The sequence below is a fragment of the Exophiala oligosperma genome (genome assembly GCF_000835515.1).
Source record: "Exophiala oligosperma strain CBS 72588 unplaced genomic scaffold supercont1.6, whole genome shotgun sequence".
NCBI lineage: Eukaryota > Fungi > Ascomycota > Eurotiomycetes > Chaetothyriales > Herpotrichiellaceae > Exophiala > Exophiala oligosperma.
Window position 1 is genome coordinate 91,929 of NW_015622823.1, and position 22,567 is coordinate 114,495.

At 49.9% G+C, this 22,567-nt stretch overlaps 8 protein-coding genes across 13 annotated transcripts; 1 reads left to right on the plus strand and 7 right to left on the minus strand.

Annotated features, from left to right (window-relative positions):
• Positions 1–1,468: 1,468 nt before the first annotated feature.
• Positions 1,469–3,233, minus strand: PV06_06509 (uncharacterized protein). The gene has a single exon (XM_016407633.1). The coding sequence runs from the start codon at positions 2,990–2,992 to the stop codon at positions 1,826–1,828; it is 1,167 nt and encodes a 388-aa protein (XP_016261113.1). The 5' UTR covers positions 2,993–3,233; the 3' UTR covers positions 1,469–1,825.
• A 564-nt stretch (positions 3,234–3,797) lies between these two features.
• PV06_06510 (uncharacterized protein) lies at positions 3,798–5,328 on the minus strand (the record flags this gene model as incomplete). Its single annotated transcript, XM_016407634.1, has 5 exons — positions 3,798–3,886; positions 3,939–3,956; positions 4,009–4,308; positions 4,360–4,522; positions 4,570–5,328. The coding sequence occupies 5 exons, from the start codon at positions 5,326–5,328 to the stop codon at positions 3,798–3,800; spliced, it is 1,329 nt and encodes a 442-aa protein (XP_016261114.1).
• Positions 4,729–10,198, plus strand: PV06_06511. Of its 3 annotated transcripts, XM_016407635.1 has the most exons (8): positions 4,729–4,855; positions 4,940–7,001; positions 7,048–7,739; positions 7,793–8,718; positions 8,806–8,884; positions 9,018–9,095; positions 9,238–9,382; positions 9,534–10,198. In XM_016407635.1, exons 2-8 carry the CDS (start codon positions 6,663–6,665, stop codon positions 9,939–9,941), a joined length of 2,667 nt encoding a protein of 888 aa, XP_016261115.1. In that variant the 5' UTR covers positions 4,729–4,855; positions 4,940–6,662; the 3' UTR covers positions 9,942–10,198. The 3 variants fall into 3 exon arrangements, with proteins under 3 accessions (XP_016261115.1, XP_016261117.1, XP_016261116.1); XM_016407637.1 differs by lacking the exon at positions 9,534–10,198 and having other exon boundaries at positions 9,238–9,482; XM_016407636.1 differs by lacking the exon at positions 4,729–4,855 and having other exon boundaries at positions 4,888–7,001.
• PV06_06512 lies at positions 9,336–12,894 on the minus strand. Of its 4 annotated transcripts, XM_016407638.1 has the most exons (5): positions 12,308–12,894; positions 11,470–12,242; positions 11,058–11,411; positions 10,407–10,978; positions 9,336–10,318 (listed from the first exon to the last, which is right to left on the minus strand). In XM_016407638.1, the coding sequence occupies exons 1-5, from the start codon at positions 12,587–12,589 to the stop codon at positions 10,284–10,286; spliced, it is 2,016 nt and encodes a 671-aa protein (XP_016261118.1). In that variant the 5' UTR covers positions 12,590–12,894; the 3' UTR covers positions 9,336–10,283. The 4 variants fall into 4 exon arrangements, with proteins under 4 accessions (XP_016261118.1, XP_016261119.1, XP_016261121.1 ...); XM_016407639.1 differs by having other exon boundaries at positions 9,336–10,978; XM_016407641.1 differs by having other exon boundaries at positions 9,336–11,411.
• Positions 12,895–13,230: 336 nt separating this feature from the next.
• On the minus strand, positions 13,231–15,490 carry PV06_06513 (uncharacterized protein; the record flags this gene model as incomplete). The annotated part of the gene is made up of 2 exons (XM_016407642.1): positions 13,231–14,652; positions 14,702–15,490. The coding sequence occupies 2 exons, from the start codon at positions 15,488–15,490 to the stop codon at positions 13,279–13,281; spliced, it is 2,163 nt and encodes a 720-aa protein (XP_016261122.1). The 3' UTR covers positions 13,231–13,278.
• A 1,132-nt stretch (positions 15,491–16,622) lies between these two features.
• On the minus strand, positions 16,623–17,600 carry PV06_06514 (uncharacterized protein). Its single transcript, XM_016407643.1, has 2 exons — positions 17,170–17,600; positions 16,623–17,116 (listed from the first exon to the last, which is right to left on the minus strand). Exons 1-2 carry the CDS (start codon positions 17,432–17,434, stop codon positions 17,085–17,087), a joined length of 297 nt encoding a protein of 98 aa, XP_016261123.1. The 5' UTR covers positions 17,435–17,600; the 3' UTR covers positions 16,623–17,084.
• A 43-nt stretch (positions 17,601–17,643) lies between these two features.
• On the minus strand, positions 17,644–20,548 carry PV06_06515 (uncharacterized protein). Its single transcript, XM_016407644.1, has 3 exons — positions 19,611–20,548; positions 19,081–19,561; positions 17,644–19,026 (listed from the first exon to the last, which is right to left on the minus strand). The coding sequence occupies exons 1-3, from the start codon at positions 20,119–20,121 to the stop codon at positions 18,255–18,257; spliced, it is 1,764 nt and encodes a 587-aa protein (XP_016261124.1). The 5' UTR covers positions 20,122–20,548; the 3' UTR covers positions 17,644–18,254.
• Positions 20,549–20,710: 162 nt separating this feature from the next.
• On the minus strand, positions 20,711–22,528 carry PV06_06516 (uncharacterized protein). Its single transcript, XM_016407645.1, has one exon. It carries the CDS (start codon positions 22,330–22,332, stop codon positions 21,157–21,159), a length of 1,176 nt encoding a protein of 391 aa, XP_016261125.1. The 5' UTR covers positions 22,333–22,528; the 3' UTR covers positions 20,711–21,156.
• Positions 22,529–22,567: the final 39 nt, after the last annotated feature.

Genomic DNA, 22,567 nt, shown 5'->3' on the forward strand with positions numbered 1-22,567 from the left:
GAACTCTGGACTATGAGGGCGAAATCGGAGCTATCATTGGAAAACGGGCATTTCAGGTTTCTGAAGAAGATGCATCTGATTATTTATGGGGATACACGATCATTAACGACGTCACAGCGAGAGAGAAACAGCGCGACCATAAACAATTCTTTCTCGGTAAATCCGCCGACACTTTCTGCCCAATGGGTCCAGTAGCCATGGCAAAGGAAGACTTGCCGGATGTGCTTGAGCTTACAACACGAGTCAATGGTGAAGAGCGACAAAGGGCAACGACCAGGGACCTCATATTCAGCGTCCCCTATCTGATCTCGATCATCTCTCAGGGTCAGACCCTCCTCCCAGGAGATGTGATAGCCACCGGCACTCCAGCCGGCGTTGGCTTTGGCTTTGACCCGCCGAAATGGCTTCAACCTGGTGACGGAGTAGAGATATCAGTGACAGGTTTAGGAACACTGAGGAATCGAGTTGGAAGCAAAAACCCAACAAGTCAGCTACTACTCGATCAACCAGCTGCTGTGGGCTCTACCACAAAGAATGACAAAGCACTTGGCCAAGGTCTCACCAATTTGGGCGCAAAGAGCCTGTTTTACAAGACCGGCGGCACGGCATCCGGAAAGCCTACACTCTTCATCCATGGCCTCGGCGGGACACATGAGTATTTCAACAGTCTGGCCAAGAGTCTTCCAGGGAGATCCTTACATTTGTTTGACTTTGCAGGTCATGGTCTTTCTCCTATCCAGGCATCCCACATGCTATCCATCGAGTCGATTGCTGCAGATGCCAAAGAGATTGCGGTACACGCAGGGATCACTTCTGGTTTTACGGTGATTGCTCATTCCATGGGCTGTCTTTCTGCAATGAAGCTGGCAGTTCAAAACCCAGAAATGGTGGATGAATTGGTGCTCATGGGCCCTCCCCCTTCTCCTCTACCAGCAGGAGGTGCGACCGCAACCTATCAAAGAGCTGCAACAGTTCGGAGCCAAGGCATGAATGCGGTCGCGGAAGCCGTGGCTCGCGGAGGTACATCTGCCTATACACAGGAACACAACCCGCTTGCTTTCATTGGCGCAAAGTTGTCTCTCCTCTCTCAAGACCCCGAAGGGTACGCCAAAGCTTGTAATGCCCTTGCCGACTCGTCCAAAGGCGACGGGATCGACGTGTCCAAGATCAAATGCCGGACGCTCATCCTAACAGGTCCAGAGGACAAGGTCTCGCCTCCAGCACTCTGCAAGAAGTACGCTTCTCGGATTTCCTCGTGTGACTTGGTCGTCATTGACAATGTCGCACATTGGCATCTGTTCGAGGACCACGTCAAGACAATCAATGCTGTGAAATGTTTCTTATCCGAATCTTGAAGGCAAAGTTGTAGGCACCGGACAGACACCTAGAGAAATAGACATAGACAGGGAAGATGGTCGTCGTCATCAGGCATCATGATGCCAGTGGATCAGTGATTTGGGAGCACTTGGCAGGTAGCAAAGCATCACGTATATTTTATACAAGAACTAAATCATATGCAATGTCAACGTCAGATCGAAAAGAGTTGACCTTTGGCAAGATAAGTGACGAAACTATTCCTCCACCAGCTCCTGACAAATACTTGACATAACCATAATGTATTCTTCAACGCATATCTTGCCACCATTACAAAGGCTTCTAGCGAAGGCTCCCCAGAACGCATGATTCTTTTGGCATGTAGCTGTGCGGCGTATCTTTCCTCAGCCATCTGACCAGCCCCGCCCAGTGACAACCCAAGGGTTCCAACTTATAAATACAAGATTAGTGAAACCGATAAGAGCGACAATAGTGAAAATGTTCACAGTGGTTACTTTTCTTCCCTCTGGTACACGTTTCCATAAGTCGCTTTTAATCTGGCACTCAAATAGTCGCCTGAAGTTAGCGTCTTCATTCCATCAGCATTGACAACTCCACCACCATGTCCAATCACCTCTTTACGGAAGCTCTCAGCCCGATCAGCAACCAGTGGCGAAGGCATGGGCGTGAGCTTCGTGTCTTCGTGAGGCTGGACGAATATGGCAATCGAATAGCGATCTGTTCCAGCGCCGTTACTCCCGTGCCCGTTTGTGGTGGATCCATTGACGCCATTCGTCTCCTTAGTAGGTGATGACAAGACAACCCGATGAATGGTTGACTTCAACAGGCCATTGGTCCAGTAACTCAACAAGTCGCCAATATTGACGACGACTGGAGGAAACGTCGCAGAATGATAGTTGGGTGGAAATACAGGCACAGCTGCCCAATCTCCATTCGGCTTCAGCAGCTCAAGCCCAGGCTGACCGGGCCTTGTAAACAGAAGCGTGATGCTCCCGTAGTCGGAATGTGCACCGGCCCCAATATCGGCCTGCGGGTTGTAGTCAGAGTTGGGTGGGAGTGCAGGGTAGTACAGTAATCGGGAGGTGTTTGGTGCATTGTCATGCGTTCGCGCAATCCAGTCGGCGTCGGGAATTTCCAAGCCCATAGCTATGAGCCTGAGAAGCCGGGTCGCCATATTTCGACATCTGGTATGAAAGTCACGAAGCGCGGCATCTTCTTTCTGGAAGGTGTCCGGAATTGGTTGATTCCATTCGCCAGTCGCGAGATCTGGTCCCTGAAGGTTGAATGCTTGCTTGAAATCGCCTCGGGCATGCTTACTAGGATCGAGGTTCTCGACATGCATTCCGACATAGCCGCGATTGTGTTTGATGGCACACGCTTGCTTCTCTTCGGGGGGTGCTTCTTTGAAGAAGCGGCGGGAGACGTCGAAAAGGTGATCGACCGTCGGCTCGTCCAAGTCGTACGTTCTGGTCGTTGTCGTCGCGGTACCATCTTCTGGCTTTGGGGATCCTGCAATCCAAAGGAAGCCCCATTTTGCTGCCGCTTCTACGATGGCTTTACCAAGTTCCGGAGTTTCTTGGGAAATATCGAACAAGGGCAGATCCACAGTTTCATCTGAGGCGGCGGCGTTGCCGTTCGGCACGGACACTGCAGGCATTATGAATAATGGCCACGTTCTACAGCAGTCGTTATGGAGTAGCTAAGGTCGATACTGAGACTTGTAGAGGTCATGGACACGATCGAGGAGGCAAGTTGATATGGGGATGAGCTTATCGAAAAACACGGCCGGCTCCGCCCGCCAATCAAGCTTCTTATATCAATTGTCAGAAAGGAATAGTTGGGAGAAACAAAAGATAGTCTGGAGCGTTCGTTGCGGACATCTCCAGCATTTTATAATTGGTACTCAACGTCTGTACGGTAAGTAGTAATGGTAATTGAACTCACCCGAATCTGCGCCGACGAGAGTGCGATATTACTAAATGCAGTCTAGCTTTGATTTTGGCATTTCGCACCTGCGGTCATGACCACATGACATTCATTCATTCATTCATTCATTCCTCACTACCTTTTACACTTCAATGATCATGACTCCTTTGGCAATGGCTTGTCAAGGTGCAATCTTACCTCAACCCTGTTCACTCCTCTGGCTCCAGCCCTCGACAGCCACTTTCACTGCAGCTGCTGTGAACTCGTACGCGTACACGATTGCTCTGCGGCGTGATATGATTACCTATACCGAACGATCCTGCACCCTCCCTTTTCGAGACATGTTGCTTTTGCCAGGTGGTGAACGAGCTAGATCCTAGAATTCTCCGGTTTCTTTGAAGAGCTGGAACTACTTCGTACACCCACAATTTCGGATATCGCCTTCGTGCTCAAGATACAGTACATCTGCCTCAGTCATGCTTTTTGACTGGCGGTTCCTCGTCCAAATCAGTCTTCTTGACTGGAAAGATACACGGCTATCTGCATGCCCCATAGCCCTTTCTCTGCCACATCTTGACGCTCTTGATCTGCATTTCATTATTCTTTTGCCATGTTGGATACCATTCTGCAGAGCTTGTCAGTACTGGTGGTGATTTTAGGAGCTACCGGAAACTAACGTTCTTTCGCTTCCCAGACTTGGACAGATCTGTTAGCTTCGCTGGTGGAACAACTGGAATGTGAACTTACAGTCTTTCTTCGCCGTTGGTGATTGATCCACCCACGGCTTGCCGCCCTTGCCATCTTGGAACCATCCGTTGGTGCCGCCGACAGCCACATTCATTATCAAGAAGAATGCCTCGTCGAAAGGAGTGTCAGAACTCCCCGTCTGAGACCACGGATCGACGAAAGATGTGCCATTATTACCCGAAAGTGGAAAGTTGCCACGCTGCCAAAAAGGTTTCTTGAACTTGGTGTACAACACCTGCATCAGGCGAGTGTCAATGTATGTATACAAATGATCTGGTGTCCATTCAAGGCCATAGGTATCTGGAAATCCTGTCAACAACATTTCGGTCACTCTAGTTCATGTATTCTTACGAAACCCGTCAGAATAGGTAGTATGCAACGCATTCTGTCGAGAATTTGTTCTCCACCACGCATCATTGACAATATCAGGTCCCCAATGAAGGGTTGAACTGACGATATTGTTTCCTCCCATTGGGTAGGACCAGTTGTTCCCTCGAGACTCGGCAATATCGATCTGAGTCTGTGAGCATCTGTTCGGCCATCATAAAGTGCAGTACACACCTCTCCGCTCATTGGCCAAGGACCGTATGTATTCCTCACAGGCAACATCCATATAGCTGGCCAAAGCCAGTCACCTTCTGGCATCTTTGCCACCACCTCGACCCGACCATATTGGATTGACGCTCCTTTTCTCGTGTTGATGCGAGCGCTCTTTACAGGATTGACAATGGTTCCGTTGGTGGTGTTGGTGCTCACCACGCAACTTTTCCAGTCGTCACCAGTGCAGAGCCCATCCGCCGTCAGATTGATCACGTTGTTCGTCTCAATCAAGAGAGCATCTTGCAAGGTAGGTTTGATGGTCAGAATACCCTCTTTGACGAAGACATTCTCGTCGGTGCTTGTTGTTTCATCGAATTGACCATTACCAAAGCCGCCAACCTCCACCTCTTTGGTCCAAATTTTTTCGTCAAATCCATTAGCAAAATCGTCTTCATATACCGTGCAGTATACTGGTGTCTCGACGGATGCAAGGCCATCATATACGAGGTAGCCTGACAGCACGAATCCAATGACGAGGCCCATCAATGGAAAAATAGTCAACCATTTTTGTCGAGAGTCTTTCTTGTCGAGCCATGGCTTGTCGATTTCGCCCTTGGCCTTACGTCGTGACCGGAAGTACTTTGGAGCAGGGGAAGGATGAGGAGATGCAGCATCTGAACTATACAAAGATGGGCCATGACCCTTTTGGGGCGGACTTGCTGGTGTTGATCGCTCCAGATGTCCGATGGCCACATCTTTCTCCCACAATGAGGATGCCATATCAACAGGAAAGGCTCAGGATCGGTACGAATGATTACAGAAGATGAAGTTGGTTGTGAAGCTTCCAGACTAAACATGGCTTTCCTACTCCTTCGGACCCTTGTGAAGCTTCAGCTGAGACTCAAGATATAGTTCCGTCACGCTAACGCATGATTAGCAACTGTCGAGCCACTTTCAAACGGAAACGAATCTCTCCATCTTGACTACGCTTCAACACCTTGGCCTATCATACACGAGCATCTCACGGTTCGGGTAGCAACATCAAGCCCCTGGCACTGGATTTTTCTTTGTCCCAAAATTAGCAACTCTCCCCAGCATATGATGCCGAGGCCAGAAACCAGTGTTCTTAAAATATAAGACATGGCACTCTTCACAAGAGTTGACACTCGCCTACATTGGAGAAAACCTGACCAAGCTTCCCAGAATTTTGGTCGAAGGCACAAATCCTCGGCCTCCTGCCAAGCGAATATGCCATACCTGGTACAATGCTGCTTGTTCTTCACAATCTTGCCTCAAATCGTTCTCGCTCGATCAGCCCCGACTACGAACGAGGAATACCACATAATGTCTTTTGGGAAAACCGGTAGAGAAAAAAAAGACACCGGACAACTCTGGCGGCATCAATACCGTCGATTCGTGTGCCCGCGACGAAATATCTCTTCCATTCGCACTACTCTGCCTTGGGTTACCCAATGGGCCTTGTTCAATCGGCCAGGAAGAGCCATCTCGTCTGATACACACTTTCCAAATCTTGAATGTCTCAATTTATGATCCAAATAAGCTATCTAATCTTCCTCTTCCTACATATACCAGCCAAAATTTGGCTCAATATGCTGGAAACATGAGCCTATCAGATGATACCACGACTTTTTTTTGATCCAATGTCTAAGTTTCCGGATAATCAAGATTCCACAACTACGTTACGAATTTCTGCTTGTGGTGACTTATCTCGGTCGAGGCTCGGCCATGGAACAACGGTTTCGAGGCGACGTTGACTCCTTTCCCAACCATACTACTTATCGCACAGGAAGGAAAAAAGAGCATGGACCCAGATGGGCCGAAGGTTCCACTCCATGAGTCGAAGCTCAAAAGTGCAATGCTCTGAACAAACCCCTGAAGTGATCGGTAGAGTAGAGAGATTTCTTACACCGCGGCTCTGTGATTGCATAGCAGTGGTTCTCTCCTAGTTCCTTTCACCTCTGAATCCTCTCTATTGCTGCTAAACTCTATCGCTTGTTCCGTGGTTCACTCTATCATTTTCATCCTTGTGCGAAAAACCACCTCCGGTCCGCGAGTCTTTGGTGTAGCCAGTCAACCAACGAATTCCTTTCATCATGGAGATGGATCGGATACCACGAACTCCCACATCGGCATACTCTACGGACAGCTCGCAGTCTGCTTTGGAGCCACCTTGTTTCCCTCGATCGCCTTCACAGATGTCTGTGGCCTCCGAGGCTGACTCGATGGCACCGTTGGGCACTGCTGGCGCCTTCAAATGCGACATTATGGTCAAGTTTCTTCGTCAACGACAGATGGAAAAGCTCTGGTCAAACAGTGACTTCGAGGAAGGTGTGGTTCTGAAAAGAGCCAAAAATGACTTCATTTGTCAGCCAACCAAGTTGCTGTTCACTCAGCATGGCCTATTCGAGCAAATTGGTCGGCTGAATGTCAAGGTTTGTCCACTCGCTTCTTGGTGATATCTGATGCTAATTGCAATAGGTTGCCATGACCGTGAATACGGACGTCATTCAATCCTTCTTACAAACTTCGCAACTTCCCTATGTTCCGTACCTTGATAGCCTGCGGATCCAGGTGCTTCCTGACATCACTTACCTGTCGGACTGTAAGAAGCATCACTTTGCGGCATTCATTCGAGATCTGGGCCTTTTGGTCGTGTGGCATAACGATCCCGAGCAGATCATCAGCCGAGCAGAGCAGATCGAGCAACACCTTGTTTCCCTGCTCTGGAAAGACGAGAACATTGTTGTCAGAGGTGCACCGCCCAGCAAGACACCTTCTATCAACCTCGTAGAGAAAGTGGACACTGGCTCCGAGGAAGAGGGACGCCGGTATGACGACAAGCCCCGAAAAACACTGCTGTATCAATCGATCCTCATGTCCTTCGTGGCCATCTTGGTTGTTCTCACCATCGGTCTGGGTTGGCGGAAAGTGGCGATTGAGGTCAAAACCGACCATAGCTACCTTCGACTTATCCTGGCCATTGTCATCTTTCCCCAGATTTGGCTCGGCTGGTTCTTCTTCCAGACATTGGTCAATGGAATCTCACAAGTCGTTGGACCGGTCAATCAAATGGACTCCAACTCCCGCTCATTTTCTGGTGTCCGTTCAAGGAGACTTGAGACAGACACTCTGCCTCATGTAACCGTCCAATGTCCCGTATACAAAGAAGGGTGAGGTTTCCTCTCACATCTCCTCTACGAGCAAAAGTTAATTACCGAAACAGGCTCTGGGGCGTCATTGACCCGACAATGGTGTCGATTCGTGAAGCAATCTCCACGTATGAAATGCAAGGGGGAAGCGTCAACATCTTTGTCAATGACGACGGAATGCAACTTCTCTCCGTCGATCAGGTAAAGGAACGTCGAGAGTACTACGAGGAACACAACATTGGCTGGGTTGCTCGTCCCAAGCACAACCCAAGCCCAAATGTCCAAGACGGAGAAAAGGCTTTCATCAGACCTGGAAAGTTCAAAAAGGCGTCCAACATGAATTATGCCATGAACATCTCTGCTCGTATTGAGGACGGTCTAGCCAGAGTTTCTCGCCACGAAACATGGTCACAGCAAGATGAAGACAATGCCTACCGAGACATGCTCGGCCAGGTCTTGAAGGAGGATCAAGGTCGGACGTGGGCCGACGGCGACGTGCGCATTGGCGATTACATTCTGATCATCGACTCCGACACCCGGGTGCCAGCCGACTGCTTCCTCGACATGGTGAGCGAGATGGAAGCCTCTCCACAGGTGGCCATCGTTCAATATAGTTCGGGCGTCATGAACGTCACTTCCAGCTTCTTCGAAAACGGCATCACGTTCTTCACCAACCTAGTCTACACGGCGATTCAATTCGCGGTGGCCAACGGGGACATTGCTCCCTTTGTCGGCCACAATGCCATCTTGAGATGGTCGGCGCTGCAGGACATTGCCTATATGGACGACAACGACGACGAAGACAGCGCCAAAAACGGGTTGGCCGTCGAAAAATACTGGGCCGAGACTACCGTGTCGGAAGATTTCGACATGGCGCTCCGGTTGCAATCCAAGGGTTACGATTTACGTTTCAGCACTTACTTTGGACCCGAGGGATTCCAAGAAGGTGTCTCGTTGACGGTTTACGACGAGTTGGCAAGATGGGAAAAGTACGCGTACGGTACGTCATGAGCCATCTCCGTCTTTCATACCCACGGGAAGCAAAAAGGAAACAAACGCTGATGTCGATCTTTGATTTTGCAACCAGGCTGCTCTGAACTCATTTTCAATCCATTACGATATTGGGCCACAAAGGGACCCATCACACCACTGTTCCGCAGGTTCTTGTAAGTCCTTCTTTATTTCGAAAATCCCGTCTGGTACGATGCATCTACTGTTTGGGACGACCACCCACACCCAACACCTCTTCCCGAGATGATCATCATACTGACTTCTTCTTGGTGTATCGGGGCTTACAAGACTCTCAAACATGTCATTAATGGCAAAGATCACAATCATGTCTTATATTGGCACGTACTATGCCATTGCTTCTGCTTGGTAAGTTTTTTGGGGGGTTGTATCTCTACGGCACATGGCACTGTCCAGACTCCCATGTTCGGACAGATCAATACATGTTCCATTTTACTGCCTCGTAGAACGAGCGAGGCTGACAGTCGGCTCATTCCTCTCTTGCCCACAGGATCCTCACGGTCATGAATTACTTCCTCATCGGCTGGTTCAACGGCTACCTCGACCATTACTACGTCGACTCGTTCAAGATTTACTTTTCGATTGTCATTGTCTTTCAGGCTCTCGGTACTGTGTCCCTAGCAGTATTACGCTATGTGAGTCAATCTACTCGACCAATTCCTCCCTGACCTCTGGACTTTCCCTTGCGGGAGAAGAGAGAAATCCCTTTTTTTTGAAACGAAAAGTAAAATATCAATAAAGAAAGAAACTTCTGGCAAAGTTTTAACTAATCGTGATCTTATGCAGCGCGTCTCTGGTCGTTCCCTCCTCGGCTGCCTCTTTGAGAACCTCAAATGGTTACCCCTCCTGACCATCTTCCTCGGCGGCATCTCTCTGCACGTCTCCCAGGCCATCGCGTCGCACATGTTGTCGATCGACATGACGTGGGGCGCCACGGCCAAAGAGGCGACGCGCACTTCCTTCTTCGACGAGGTCCCCGTCATCCTCCGCCGGTTCAAATTCACCTTTTCCTTTTGCGTCGTCGCGGTCACCGCCATGGTCGTCCTCGCCGGCGTCGGCCCTCTCGGATATGTCGTCCCTCACGACTGGTTGATCACCGGCTTCACCGCCGTCTGGCCGCTGGCGCTGGTCGTGGCGTTTCATTTTCTCTTGCCGTTGGTGTTGAACCCGGGACTGATGCAGTTCACCTTTTGAGACGGCAGCGTCTTGGAGATTGGACCTTGTCTTGTTTTGTTGTTGCTGGGACTCGTATGTACGGGCGAGGAATGTCGAATGGTAGCTGTCTATCTTGAAACATCCCAGTCAGGGTCATCCTTCGTACTTTTCATCTTATATTTGATGTCGAGATTCAAACCGTCAGGGCTCGAAACAGGTTACGCTGCATGGACAGTCTGTCGGAACTCAAAACCGAGACTTGAGATTGAGCAACTTTTGATTGAGAAATTAATTTACCTACATGTACCTATTTTCAGTACCTTTTTGTGCGATACACTCTCGTGACACTCTTTTTCTTTGTACTGATATCACAAACAAATCCTAAGTCGACTGACCACCATGATCAAGTATGAGATCTGTTTTGCACACAATTCATTAGAAGCCAAGACCAGCTCAAAAGCTACCTGGAGGTACTCAGGAAAGAAGGTCAGAGAAGTGCCATACTGCCCAGATGCGCGCCCTGTTGCGGAAACGGCACAAACCGTAGTCTCGACGTCGGCCTGTGGCTGAGCGGCGACGAGCTCGCATGTCCAGTGTGGTGCCGTTCCAGGTCTTCGTCCGGTCGGAAAAAGGTGACGGCATGGGACAAGGTCATGCCGTCCTCGTTCTTGGCCAGGCCAAAGGGGACCTCACAGTCGTCTTCGGGGGCCAAGTCGATCTTCCACCCGTCCACAAAAAACTTGCAAATCAACATTGCCCGTACGGCGAAGGGGTGTGACAGGGCCAGTTCCCTCAGGTACCGGATGCTGGGTGTCCTGTAAACTTCGCGATCGCGACCCTCCACTGTTGTTCGTGTTTTGTGGTCCGCCATGCGTGCGAGTTCAGCAGACATGACAATGTACGGCATGAATGCGGGAGTTCGACGTAGAGAGTACAAACTCTGATAAGCCTTGAGGAGAGACAAAATGTTCTCGGTTGCTTCTATGCAAATCAGTCGTGTGGCCGGGACGGTGTCGAAGATGCCTGTATTGTAGAACGGTCTGAAGAGGAGTAAAACAGCGAAATGATAGAATATGCTAGATGAAGAACAGGTATTAGTTCCACGGTGTCACAGTTATTGTAGTCAACAAGAACATAGTATAGGCAGATACTCACTGTGCGAACAATACAGGTGGTGTCGAGTTTCTGCCGAGCCGGAGCGCGTCTGGAAGTGAACTGTAGAACTGGAGGTATTCAGTATAAAGGGCGCGCACCGAGGACGTAATGTCTCGCGTGTCTTCGGACTGCAAACACAAGTTCGTCTTGTGCACGAGCTGTGCAAGCTCCGCGAATATCTTGTACACGGACCTCATATTACTTGGTTGGTGAAGGGTAGGATCCGGGTCGACCCCTTGATCTGAATATGGTCTCCAGGGCTCGTGTTCGATCTCGTCGATCTTGATGGGCTTTTGAACCGCCACCTCTTCAGGAGTGACTTGAGATTGTCGTCCCACACAAAGTGACCATGCCCTGTGTAAAAGTTACAGATCAGCAAAGCGACGCGAGAGGAAGTTGTCTTCATACGTACTGTTCCAAAGTATAACATCCCCAGAATGTGGCGGCACTAACTTGACGTTCTGGATTGGAATACAACAACCGGTCCGCGCGTCGGTCCTGCGAGTCTGCCATGTGCAAACCGAGATCGAGGGCCGTTCTCATTGCGTACCGAGAGAGGTGCCACCCGCTCATGTCGTTCCCGCAGCTCGCCTGCCTCAGCGACATCAGGCCAAGTGCTTGGACTTTGGTGAGTGACGGGACATCTTCATAGCCCAACAGCCGTTGTGCCTCTTCGTAGAAGTGGTCGCCGGCCGAAGACGGGTTGTCTTCATATTTGCGCGCCTCTGGAAGATCACTATATCGAGCGCCCAGGGCAAGAATTGCGTTGACGAGTAAAGGAGAACAGAATCTCTGGTTGCCGGTGTGAAAATCGAGGAGGAAATGTTCTCGAGACAAGCTGGCAAAAACGGGGTATTCCCAGCAAAAGTAGAGGGCTATCAAGTGTTGTACAAGATTATCATTGTTGGTGGTTTGCGTCCATGCCGATGGCCGCTGGGAATGCGGAGACGATTCGTTGTCGGTCAAGATCAGTCGAGATAAGTGGGAGAGCCGCGATGGACCGACCAGGTTGAACTCCGAAGGTGACCGCCATCTCGAAGGTTCGTTATACTCTGGCTGGTCTGGAAAGTGTTCGGGATCTTTGTCGCCCATCGTGGGAGTATTTTGCCCGGTTGTATCTCGAGGCAAGCGTGCTGACCCCGGGTTTGACGTGACATTCTGCAGCATATCTTCATGCTCTAGGTCCTACAAAAAAGTCTGTCAATCTTCGCCATAAAGGAATAGAGACCAAATGATCGGGACTACGGTACCTCCATGAATTGTACAGCCTGTGTCCGGGCATCTGAATCGATGTTGGATTCGGCGATGAGGTCCGCCAACAAATTCGCAAGTCGGTCGTTCTTTGCTTGCAAGTCAAGCACGCTACTTTTGCTCTCAATGAGTTCTTTTCTGGCCTTTTCTCTTTTCCTGTCGCTGTACACGCATTCCACTCCATCCATCTCGCACTTGGTGCATCTCAATCCCCCCGAACATTTTGTCCGCATTCGACGGCACCTGTCACACGCGTGAGCAACTCGAGCTCGTGGGTCCATTTTTCGTGTCTGTCGTGGTTTTGTTGAATCCGAGACGTTCTTCTTGGACAGACACGGTGATGCAAAACCATCATGTAAAAAGGCTCGATTCGCCGTCGGCGAAAATCTTGGTGGCCTGTATCAAAATGTCCAGAACGATGTTGATCAATAGAATTGGAGATCGAGATATGAAGTCATGTTATGCCGAGAATTTGACATGAAGTTCTGGAACCGAGTGGAAGATCATTTCCACTGGGAAAGATTACAGGTGGTCAGGATCAGTTATCGCTGTCTTCCACCGCAGATAATATTCACAGGGCTTCATGATTCGACTCTGGCCAGATGTTTGTCTTACCACCTTCCACGTCATTCTGTAGCGCTTTCATACTCCGTATCTTCCGAACTAATACAAAGTACTCAAAGGTCACATGATCCCGTCCTCCTTTATCTTATCTACGATACGAATACGATGAAACTCAACAACAGCCTCCCAGAAATTCCCTGTTGCTGTATGTATTGCGGGCTTCTATTATTTCATCATCCATTACAGACCTGACTCCCTATCATCCACTTTCCTCATTGTCCCATCCAGCAATGATTGATATGGCTAGAGTAGGCCACGTCGAATGAACTGTCATCATCACATCATGCAATATCGACTTTATTGTTCCCAAGACTCCTACGATCCTCATCTGCTTGCAAGAGCGAGCTCAACCTTTGCGAAAATTCCAACGCTTAACCCAATCCTCCAGCTTTAATCTCTGCCGTGTATGTTGTATGCTGTCTTGTCGCAAAGTGGCAGTCGGAGAAGTAGGCGAAGGTAAAGAGATAGTCTCTTCTCCTGCTCCCTTGGCATCAATTTTGTCCTGATACACAGAACCGGAATTTTGTGAACTGCTTGCATCAAGCTTCATATATTGTTGTTGCGCGAGTGGCGAACTGAAGGAACCTGCGTCTGTTGACGTGGGTACAAGTGAATCATGCGACCACGTACCCAGGCCTGCTTCCGAGAAAGCAGCGCTTTCGATTTGAAGCAGGTGATGTCTGCGCCAGACCGATAGCCAGGGCACACCGGCTTTGCGTGCTCGTCTGCGGCGGAACCACTGGATCATCGGGTCCAAGGCTGTATTCAAGAGAACGAAGAATGCGCCGAGAACAAGTATCAGCAGGCCGCCGAGCATGTTGAAGGACGAATAGTCACTTCTTTGTACCATCTGAGCACCGCACATCCACTTGTCCTCCTCGCTTGGTGGTACTCGGTATTTATCCTGGTCCGCAACCCCATCTCCGACGGAATACTGTGCGGTGAATTGCTGCACACTGTTCCAGAACATGCTGTACCAATGGTCGACTTCCCGCATCCATTGATCGTTGGGCAACGACGAACCTGCCATGCCCCATCCGGAAGCCGTCGACGCAAGGAGAGCATCGTTCCCGAGCCCAACAGTCATGAGATTCATGTTTGCACCTTGGACGGTGTACTGAATTCGGTCGAACAGAGACTGTTGTCGGGCACTGTAATTGAGACTGCTAATGTCTTGATCTACTATTCCCGCCAATGGAGTGCAGTGATGTTCACCATTGCACCACTGCCACTGTTGCGCACAACCGAGGACGGTGAGTGGTTCTGAGGGTGTCCAGTACGTCATGTTTATGAGATCTCCATCACTCGTGATGACCTCTTCGACCACTGAGACATCCGCTTGGAAGATGGGATCGTCAACACGGGTCACGAAAGCCAGCTGATCTTGCATAATAAACCATAAAGCGACATCCGCATCTGTTCGATTGAGTTGCGGAATGGGATCAAATGTTCCGGGATTGATATCAGTGGCGTCGGCGAACTCAACGTCCATCATGTAGGATGGAGCTTGCAGGTTTCCAAGTGCAGCACCAAAGCTTGTGTTGTAGTATATAAAGGTATAGTTCGAACCTAGTGTCGTTTCTTCACCATATGAATACCCCAAATACCCCTGGACAGGGGCTGTTTCCGGTTCGTAGTACTCATTACTCAAGGTGGTTTCGTTCCAAGTCAACATGTCGGACTTGAACCCGTCGATGGTCACCGGGGTGCATCGCATGACCTGTGGAATTTGTCAGTCAAAACTCAAGCGATTTTGATACTTGACTAACATTGCGCATTTGTATCCGATCTTTTGCTGGCGCGTTGATGCCCAAATGCAAGTGGGAATCGATGAATGGTGTCTCGACTTGAACCGTAAGTCCATCTCGGCACATTTCGTTCGCGAAAGGGCATTCAAGACCAGCAGTCACATTCCACGGAACGAATTGGCGGCCCCAGGCCTTGCAGTCCTGGAAATATTGTTGCGGTCCGGTGGTGTTGTATGCATGACAACTGCTTGAAGAGATCTGGGCATTCTTCCAGGCACTCAATCGCCATGTAGAGACAAAAGCCTGCTTGATCATACCGCTCACGTTGAATACCTGGACGTCAGGGAGCTCTCCACACACCGGGCCACTGATGAGAACGGTGGACTGAACACTGGCGACATTTGAGGAGAAGATGCCCGCTGCGGAGAAGGAAAGGAAGTAAATGAGCGCCGTGGATAGAAAGGGTATTGTTCTTCGAATCGATCCTGGGACCTTGTTACGCCATGCATAGCCAGCAGCGGAGAACTGCCAAATAGCTCGATTGTCAGAGAGATTGTTGCGAAGGAGCGCCTGTTGTTGATGATAGAGTCCATCGCGTGGGCCTGTCGTCTGTCGCGCATGAAACCATGCGTAGCATAGTAAGTCCCATAAGTGACTCCCAGCTAGCCGGACGAAGATGGCAAGGAAGGCAATCAGGTATGCTCCTTGAGACGTTGTCACGGTGAGTGTCAACCCTTGGGCGCGCCCGTGAGTCCAGTCCGTCCATAGACCTGTGTGCACCTTCTCATAAGGCGAGATTTGAGAAGACATTTGGAAACATTCGACATGCAGGAGATCTGGCCTGGTCACAAGATTTGTGTAGGGATGGGCCTGGGAATTGGTGTTCAACATATATCATTAGAGAGATTAAATCCACGGAATGCGCCATGCCTGGAGCTGCACAAGTGGGTGTTTCGGTGGACGCCTTATTCGGACGCACTTGAGAACATAGTATCGTTGTACACGGTGTTCTAGAGATGCGATTTCTTTTCGGTTCGACCAGGGTTGAAACAACTGTGAGTGGTCCCCGTTCAGAGTGAGCTAGGAACCAACAAGAGTACAATTTGGGATGATGTAATTCGGCCCCCAGGAGGCTGCAGACTCTAGGAGGCATCATCAGGCGTGACAAGAAGGCTATCGAGCCGAACTAAACAATGGCAGTCAGTATGGAGTACGAGTAGAGAAACCAAGTATCGAGGTTATCTTCCCATGTGCAGAGGCTCCATCCGACCCATTGTGTTGTTCGGGTTGAGATATGATTGCACCCAATATTGGGTTCCGTCGCATCGGTGGCAACGCTTGTCAGAAGCTTAGCCAGAACATGATACTTAGAAGTCTCGGTAAATGCCCTATAACTCCACATAGCGAGCGTTGGTTAGCCTGAGGCAGATAAACAAGTCTGGGGGCCTGAAAGCATGAGCATGCGGGCTGGAGATCACCTGCTGTAAGTGCTTCTAGCTCACAGCCTAGCTGTTGTGGGAAGGAGTTGCTAAGTATAACAGTCGGCCATTCTCCGTTACTAAGATGATTTGCAGCAGATATCGTCCTAGCAAAAGAACAATCTTCACAATCAGATGGTCTCAAGTTGCGATAGTCTGGATGGCAATGGAGTAGTTTTCGACTCACGCTGAAAAGGCATGTCCAGTTGGACCGAGGTATGCCATTTGTCAGGGACAAATAGTCCCATCACCAAGGGCATCGTTGCACATTGGTTGGGTTTGGTAATGCATGCAGATCATACACGACGAAGCGAGGCAAAGGAGGCGGCTGGCACATGGGTTCTCGCTCATCTGCAACAGTGCTGACCCGAGAGAATGATACATCTCCTTCCGAAGCACCATCAATTTCACGTCAGTGTTGCGCAGTGCTAGAGCCACTCGAGAGCTGGCTGCTCAGCTCCAAACCGGCTTTAGCAACGTACCATAATGCTGTGCAAATGGAGCCCATAGTGAAATGGATCGAAAGAGCTCAAATATTGTCATATCACACGCGAGTCTTTCAAACGCTATGGGACTGGGATAGGTCGTGAGCGAATGACCACTTCTCAATTCAGAAACCAGAGGCAGAGGCAAAGTTGGTGCTCATTCGGGAAGCCATACACTGTACAGATACTGAGCCCCATGAGGAGACCTCCGTTGTCGGTACAGTAGAGTGCGTAGATCGAGATAATCAGTGATCAGCACGACAACACCTTCGCTTCAAATAGTTTGTCCGGGACGTAGATATAGACATTTGTAGTATTTCGTATTCTTGCCAAGCGGAATCAACAAGGATCATGACATTTTATCAATGTTCGAATATTGACGATCATATTTGACTGACGATGACTTCCTCGAGAAACGTGTTCGCATGTCATCTGGACCACTCAGGCAACCGAGACATCAACTTTGCTTTTATCTAGCACACCCCATCAGGATATTTATGAGCAGAGGAACATGACAGGAACTCACAAAAAGCGACATGATCTTTGATATTCTTCGCCTTGTCCTTGGGAGTTGGATAAAACCACGCAGCATCCTTCAACGTTTTGCCATTCACGGTCAGATCATAGTAGCTGGCGGTTCCCTTCCAGGGGCAGAAAGATTGAGTATCCGAGTTAGTGAAGAGCGACTTGTCAATGGCACTCGGTGGGAAGTAGACATTGCCCTCTACCGTCTCGTAAGTGTCGGCGGAGGCAATGACTTTGCCAGACACTTTGGCAGTTGCGGTAGGCATATCGAACCACGGAATTGTTGTGAGGAAATTAAGGTGTGAAATGTAAGTAAATACGGAGTATTGAACAATGAAATCAGATTCGGAGTACCAAGGTTGAAGTGTCAATAAGTACTCGCGCGGGACAAGAGGTAAAATTCAAATTGGTTGAAGAGTTATAGAGTCATCGTCATCATAGAAGGAGACCACGAAGTCGAATGACAAATCAACATGGCGTTCTCATTTTATGGGGATCTGATCTGGGGCCAATACTCCAGGCAACGCCTACAATATCTTAAATAGCTTGAGGTCATGATTGGTAAACACTTTAATCTATTTGGACCCGTTTTATAAGGTAGATTTGGGGGCCATGCATGATCGGTCAACACGCCAAAGCTTACTGACAATAGTTACTGAGCCTTGTCATGCCTCATCTCTCTTCTTTGTAAACATAAGCACGCTGTTTACAGGATATACTTTTCAAGAGATGTCGAAAATGCCTTGTTCTTTGTCCCAAGCCTCTTTTGGGTAGAGCAAATGCGGGTTAGATATCCCTTGCTTTCATGACTGAGGCATGCTGGCTGAGGTCTCGAAGGGTCTTGGATGAGCATCTCCGCGACTGGCTCACTGGCGCTGTCTGCTTTCCTTGGTGGCATTGCTGTATTTGATGTCGCAGACTCTCCGATCGAATAAATCGACGTTCCAGTCTGAGGGGCCCTTCCGGTGCAATAGTACTTCTCAAAGTCCCAAAGCACGAGCAGCTAGATCCCTCAGAGTGCCTCTTGTCATCGATCACACCAAAAGATGGCGTGTACCACATTCGGTCCAGGGCAAGATCAATGATTCAGTCTTTGATAAAATCCATCTCCGCAGTTCCTTGGGACACTCTGGAAACACTCGATTCCTCGATATCTCTCCACAGCTTCATCCCATCCGAGTCGTTCGTATATTCAAACCACAAGAAAAGCTTGAGCTTTTCCCTCATACTGTGCCAAGAATTGATATCTAGTTCTCTGCTCAATCGATCGAGCGTCGTCAGATACCACGGGCGATCGGGAGTACCAATACTAGCGATGGCTCCCATGACAGTAACCCACAGCATCAAATCTGCCGCTTCGTTCCAGCAATCCTGCACATCGGGCAAAGATAACTGTTTGATGATGTCTGAAGACAGCCGACCGAACGGAGCTGCAATGGCTGGCAACGGAAACACCACAAGGAAGCTATAGACAACAGTACCCAGACGCGTTAGACGACACATCGGATGTTCCTCACCCAGTGCGAGGGCATCAGGCATGAGCTGCATGAGATTATGTTGAACGAAATTTCTTTGGTCCATCAGTGCACGTTGGATTTGACTCTCAGGACGTTCTTGAACATGGTCGTCCACCGCAAAGGTGTATTGTATCATCCACTTCAGGACGACCAAAAGTTTGGAGACATCCTCATGTGCGTGCCCAAGCATTTCGGGCAGCACACGAAAGCCCTTTCCTAGGCCAACCAGGGGGTGAGTCTTTCGTGACGCTGAATTCAGAAGGCTAACCACATCGTCATGCATCATCACGTAAGGCAACATGGGAGGGGAAAGGGTCTGGCAAGCCAGTACGATATCTCCGCTATCAACAGTCAGAAAGCCACACGCGGAAAGGGATAGAGTTGACGGCACTCACAAGGAGATGGCTTGAGCCAAACCAGGTAACTTAATCTTGCTCAGTCCGCCGCGTAAAGTCAACATTTTAGCCAGACCTTGAAGGTGTACCTGGACCGTTTCCAGCCGCCCACCATAAACGTGAAGGAGTTGCAAAGTAGTGAGAGGACCTTGCGAGGGGGCAATCGCAGGTTGGTGGGGTCTGAGGTCGCCATGATATGTGAGAGAGTAGACTGATAGGATATTTTCATCTTCACAGCTCATTGAGTTGTCCTTGAATTTCTGGTGGACGCCCCGTATGGTTTCGGTGTAACACTGCATCGTCTCGCGTGACTCCAGAAAGACCGGGGACGGGTAGAAGATTCGATTCCGAGTTAGCTGGCAAAAGAGAGACGCATGGAATAGCCCTCGATCGCGGAAAGTCATCTGAAGCCATGTCGTGGCGAGAGGGTGGATGGTCTGACCGCCTCCTGGCGGAAACATCAGACCCAGGAAGTTTTTGACTAGAATGCATTAACAGCTGTTCAGTACACGGTATATAGGACTATTCACCCTGGTCAAGAACACGGCTGACGAACTCCGTCGGCAGATCAGAAGGATACGTTCCAAACGGATCATGATGTGTCGATGGCAGCAGCGTTGATAGTGCCGAGTCCGGAAGTATCACAACGTCGCTGTGAGCTGGTGAGTCTGTGAAAGCTTGCTCACTGCGCTCGTCCTCCGTCTTGGGCGGAGATGTGTCGCTTTCCGGCGAGGTAGAGTCATTCTTGTTGGGTGTTGCTGGTGCAAGCGCACGGCTTCTGCTCTTCGATATGCTGCTCGTCGAGCGCCGTCTGGTAGCAGCTGGTCGGCCGGGTGAGAGAGATTCAGATCTCTTGTCTTTCTTCACTCGGCGCCAGTGGAAGTTGGAGGCGTTGGAGCGGACGAGGATTTTGTTCTGGCTGCGCTCGGCTTCAGAAGAAGGAAGCGCGGTCACAAATTGAAAGGCTTTCGATGCAGGGCGCGACGCTGCACCGCCCGCACTCTCATCCGACCGACTCTTCACGGCTTTCGCCTCGTGCATATCCTTCTCGTTGTAGACATAATCCCCAGGGAGCAATGTGAAGTGTGTCGAGGAAGGAGGAGCAGCACTCGGGCGCCCGTCTATATGCGCGAGGAGGGAGAAGGGCGGCGGCGACTAATGATGCATGATGGCGGTGTGTGTTTACAGTGGCACTGGATACTGTAACATTCGAAAAAGAGCAAGGAAGAGGCTCGTGTTCGGTTAAAAATACGGAAAATCCTGGACAAGAGAGAGGGAGAGAGAGGGAGAGAGAGATCTTGCTCCCAAGCACCGTCAGTCACAAGGCCACAGCGGGACGAGAGACGGCATTATGACATGAGATCGCTCGGATATGGGAATGAATTTAACCAGGCTTTTGACTGGCTGAACCCATCCGGGCATATGATTTCTTGTGTTCAAACAATGGTGGATGATGTGCCCATTGCTGTGAAAGTGGGTTAAAGAATAGCAAGATTGAGGGGGATATCAATTCCCTCTCCACATGCGCCAATTCAGAAGTACCGGGGACCGGGCAGTGCGTTTGTTAACCTAGGTAGATTCCTCTCTGGATGTCCCCTAGAACTCCACAGAACTCGCCTGACTCGCTGGGGGCTCACACTCTCAATTCAGCCGAACATCTGCCCCGTTGAGTGTCCGAGAAAAAGGACTAGGCGAGAACACTGTCACAACGGAGCTAGCTGGGATTGTCGTAGAGTCAATTTGACAATAGGTTTTGAAAACTGCATCGGTGTGGTGTGTATGAACACGGGTTGTCCGTATATCTACGGAGTACTGCCTGGATGAGTTGATCCCTACGTGTTCTCCGAACTCCAGACGCTACGGACATCGCTGAACTCTTTGACAACTCCTGGAAATTGCTCCGTGCGAACATATTGACACATGCGCCGAAGATATCCATCCAAGGAGATATACTCCGGACTCGTATATGTACTTATCATGCATGTTCCAGAGCGCAGGAAAAAATTCTCAAGTTGCGACACGGCATGTGCTCATCCCAGACATACTTTGTTGAGATGGAGGGAACTCGCCACTCCGTCACAGAGATGGCTTTGCCTTTCCCTGATGCAGGTGTGGAAATACGTGGCGAAGATTGGGCTCTTCGTTGGACGAGCTCGACTCGGCCAGGCGGCCTTCGCCTTCGCTTGTTGACGGCGGCGGAGTTGTACTCGTATGGCTAGATAAGTTGCTCTTCTCCAGATCAGATCTCATTCTGTCGTTGGCCTCACCGGTCAATTTTAGCGATGCATCAATGTCCTTGGTCAGCTTCTCGATTTCATCGTCCAGTATCTCTTGACGGCTCTTTGGCTCCTGTGGCTCCTGTGGCACCTCTCGGCCTTTCGATGGGTTCGTCCTCTCCCACAGTTCCTCAAGCTCCTCCCGCCAGCCAAGAGCATCTGCGAATCTTCTGACCCCTGCATCGCAGTCGCCGAGGATCAGCACATCATCTGGTCGCGAGCCAAGGCCACCTACTTTCTCCAGATTGATGAGAACTCGAGGAGTGTTTTCACTGACAAACGCAGGTAGGCTGGCGAATGGCTGGACCGTCAGACTTGTGCCCATGATGATGGCCAGATCAGCCTTTGCTGGGAGACTGCGGCTGCGGAAAAAGGCCTCGGGCAGTTGCTCGCCAAAGAAAACGATGTCGGGCTTGACGAGACCACCACAGGACTTGTTGATACAGTGCGGAACCTCCTTCTTACCAATTATCTCTTTCATCAGGTCATCTGGGTATTCTGTGCGACAATCAATGCACCTTTGCGTGGCGAAGGAACCATGAGCCTCCACGATGAAGTCTCCTGGAACCCCAGCTTCCCGCTCCAGACAATCTATGTTTTGTGTGAATAGCTTGAGAAGTTTTCCCTTCTTGTGCAACAGGCTGATGAAGGAGTGTGTGATGGTCGGCCGGTATTTACCAGGGTACAGTTCATGCGCGAGAGTATAGAATGGGTATGGATTGGTGCGGAAGTAGGAGATGTCAAAGACAGCCTCAGCGTAGGGCAGATTTAGACGAGCGAGATTGGAGTAGAGGCCCGTATCAGGAGAACGGAAGTCAGGTATGCCTGCGCTCGTACTTATGCCGGCTCCGGTCATGACCACAATATTCTTGACGTTCCTCTCCTTGATATATCTGGCCACGGCTTCAATGTTTCGCGCATAGAGTGTGGTTGGACGTGTCGATTCGTCTACCGGAGTAGACGACTCATTACCCATTTTGAAGGGACGCTCATGGAGCGGCTTCCAGGTACGGTTTCGATTGCGGCGACCGATGATTGCAGAAAGAACGTAACGGAGGAGACGGGGAATTTCGAGAGAGGGTCTCGGTCTTGGGTGAGTGTCACTGTGAGGATGCCAGCAAGAAGATACACCAGCAGTATGTAAGGTAGACAGAACAGCAATTGAAGATGTGAAAAAGAACAAAAGCGACACTTCACGGCACATGAAATCG

Excerpts from the sequence above, each read along its gene's own strand:
- PV06_06511 (XM_016407635.1), top strand. The coding sequence starts at position 6,663 with ATGGAGATGGATCGGATACCACGAACTCCCACATCGGCATACTCTACG. Across the intron at positions 8,885-9,017 it reads CCACTGTTCCGCAGGTTCTT|ACTCTCAAACATGTCATTAA; the intron begins GTAAGTCCTTCT and ends GGGGCTTACAAG. Across the intron at positions 9,383-9,533 it reads CCCTAGCAGTATTACGCTAT|CGCGTCTCTGGTCGTTCCCT; the intron begins GTGAGTCAATCT and ends GATCTTATGCAG.
- PV06_06512 (XM_016407638.1), bottom strand. The coding sequence starts at position 12,589 with ATGGACCCACGAGCTCGAGTTGCTCACGCGTGTGACAGGTGCCGTCGA. Across the intron at positions 12,243-12,307 it reads AGGCTGTACAATTCATGGAG|GACCTAGAGCATGAAGATAT; the intron begins GTACCGTAGTCC and ends ACTTTTTTGTAG. Across the intron at positions 11,412-11,469 it reads GGATGTTATACTTTGGAACA|GGCATGGTCACTTTGTGTGG; the intron begins GTACGTATGAAG and ends ACTTTTACACAG.
- PV06_06515 (XM_016407644.1), bottom strand. The coding sequence starts at position 20,121 with ATGCACGAGGCGAAAGCCGTGAAGAGTCGGTCGGATGAGAGTGCGGGC. Across the intron at positions 19,562-19,610 it reads CAGCCGTGTTCTTGACCAGG|TCAAAAACTTCCTGGGTCTG; the intron begins GTGAATAGTCCT and ends AATGCATTCTAG. Across the intron at positions 19,027-19,080 it reads TTGGCTCAAGCCATCTCCTT|CGGAGATATCGTACTGGCTT; the intron begins GTGAGTGCCGTC and ends GACTGTTGATAG.
- PV06_06516 (XM_016407645.1), bottom strand. The coding sequence starts at position 22,332 with ATGGGTAATGAGTCGTCTACTCCGGTAGACGAATCGACACGTCCAACC.
- PV06_06509 (XM_016407633.1), bottom strand. The coding sequence starts at position 2,992 with ATGCCTGCAGTGTCCGTGCCGAACGGCAACGCCGCCGCCTCAGATGAA.
- PV06_06514 (XM_016407643.1), bottom strand. The coding sequence starts at position 17,434 with ATGCCTACCGCAACTGCCAAAGTGTCTGGCAAAGTCATTGCCTCCGCC. Across the intron at positions 17,117-17,169 it reads CAAAGATCATGTCGCTTTTT|ATAAAAGCAAAGTTGATGTC; the intron begins GTGAGTTCCTGT and ends GGGGTGTGCTAG.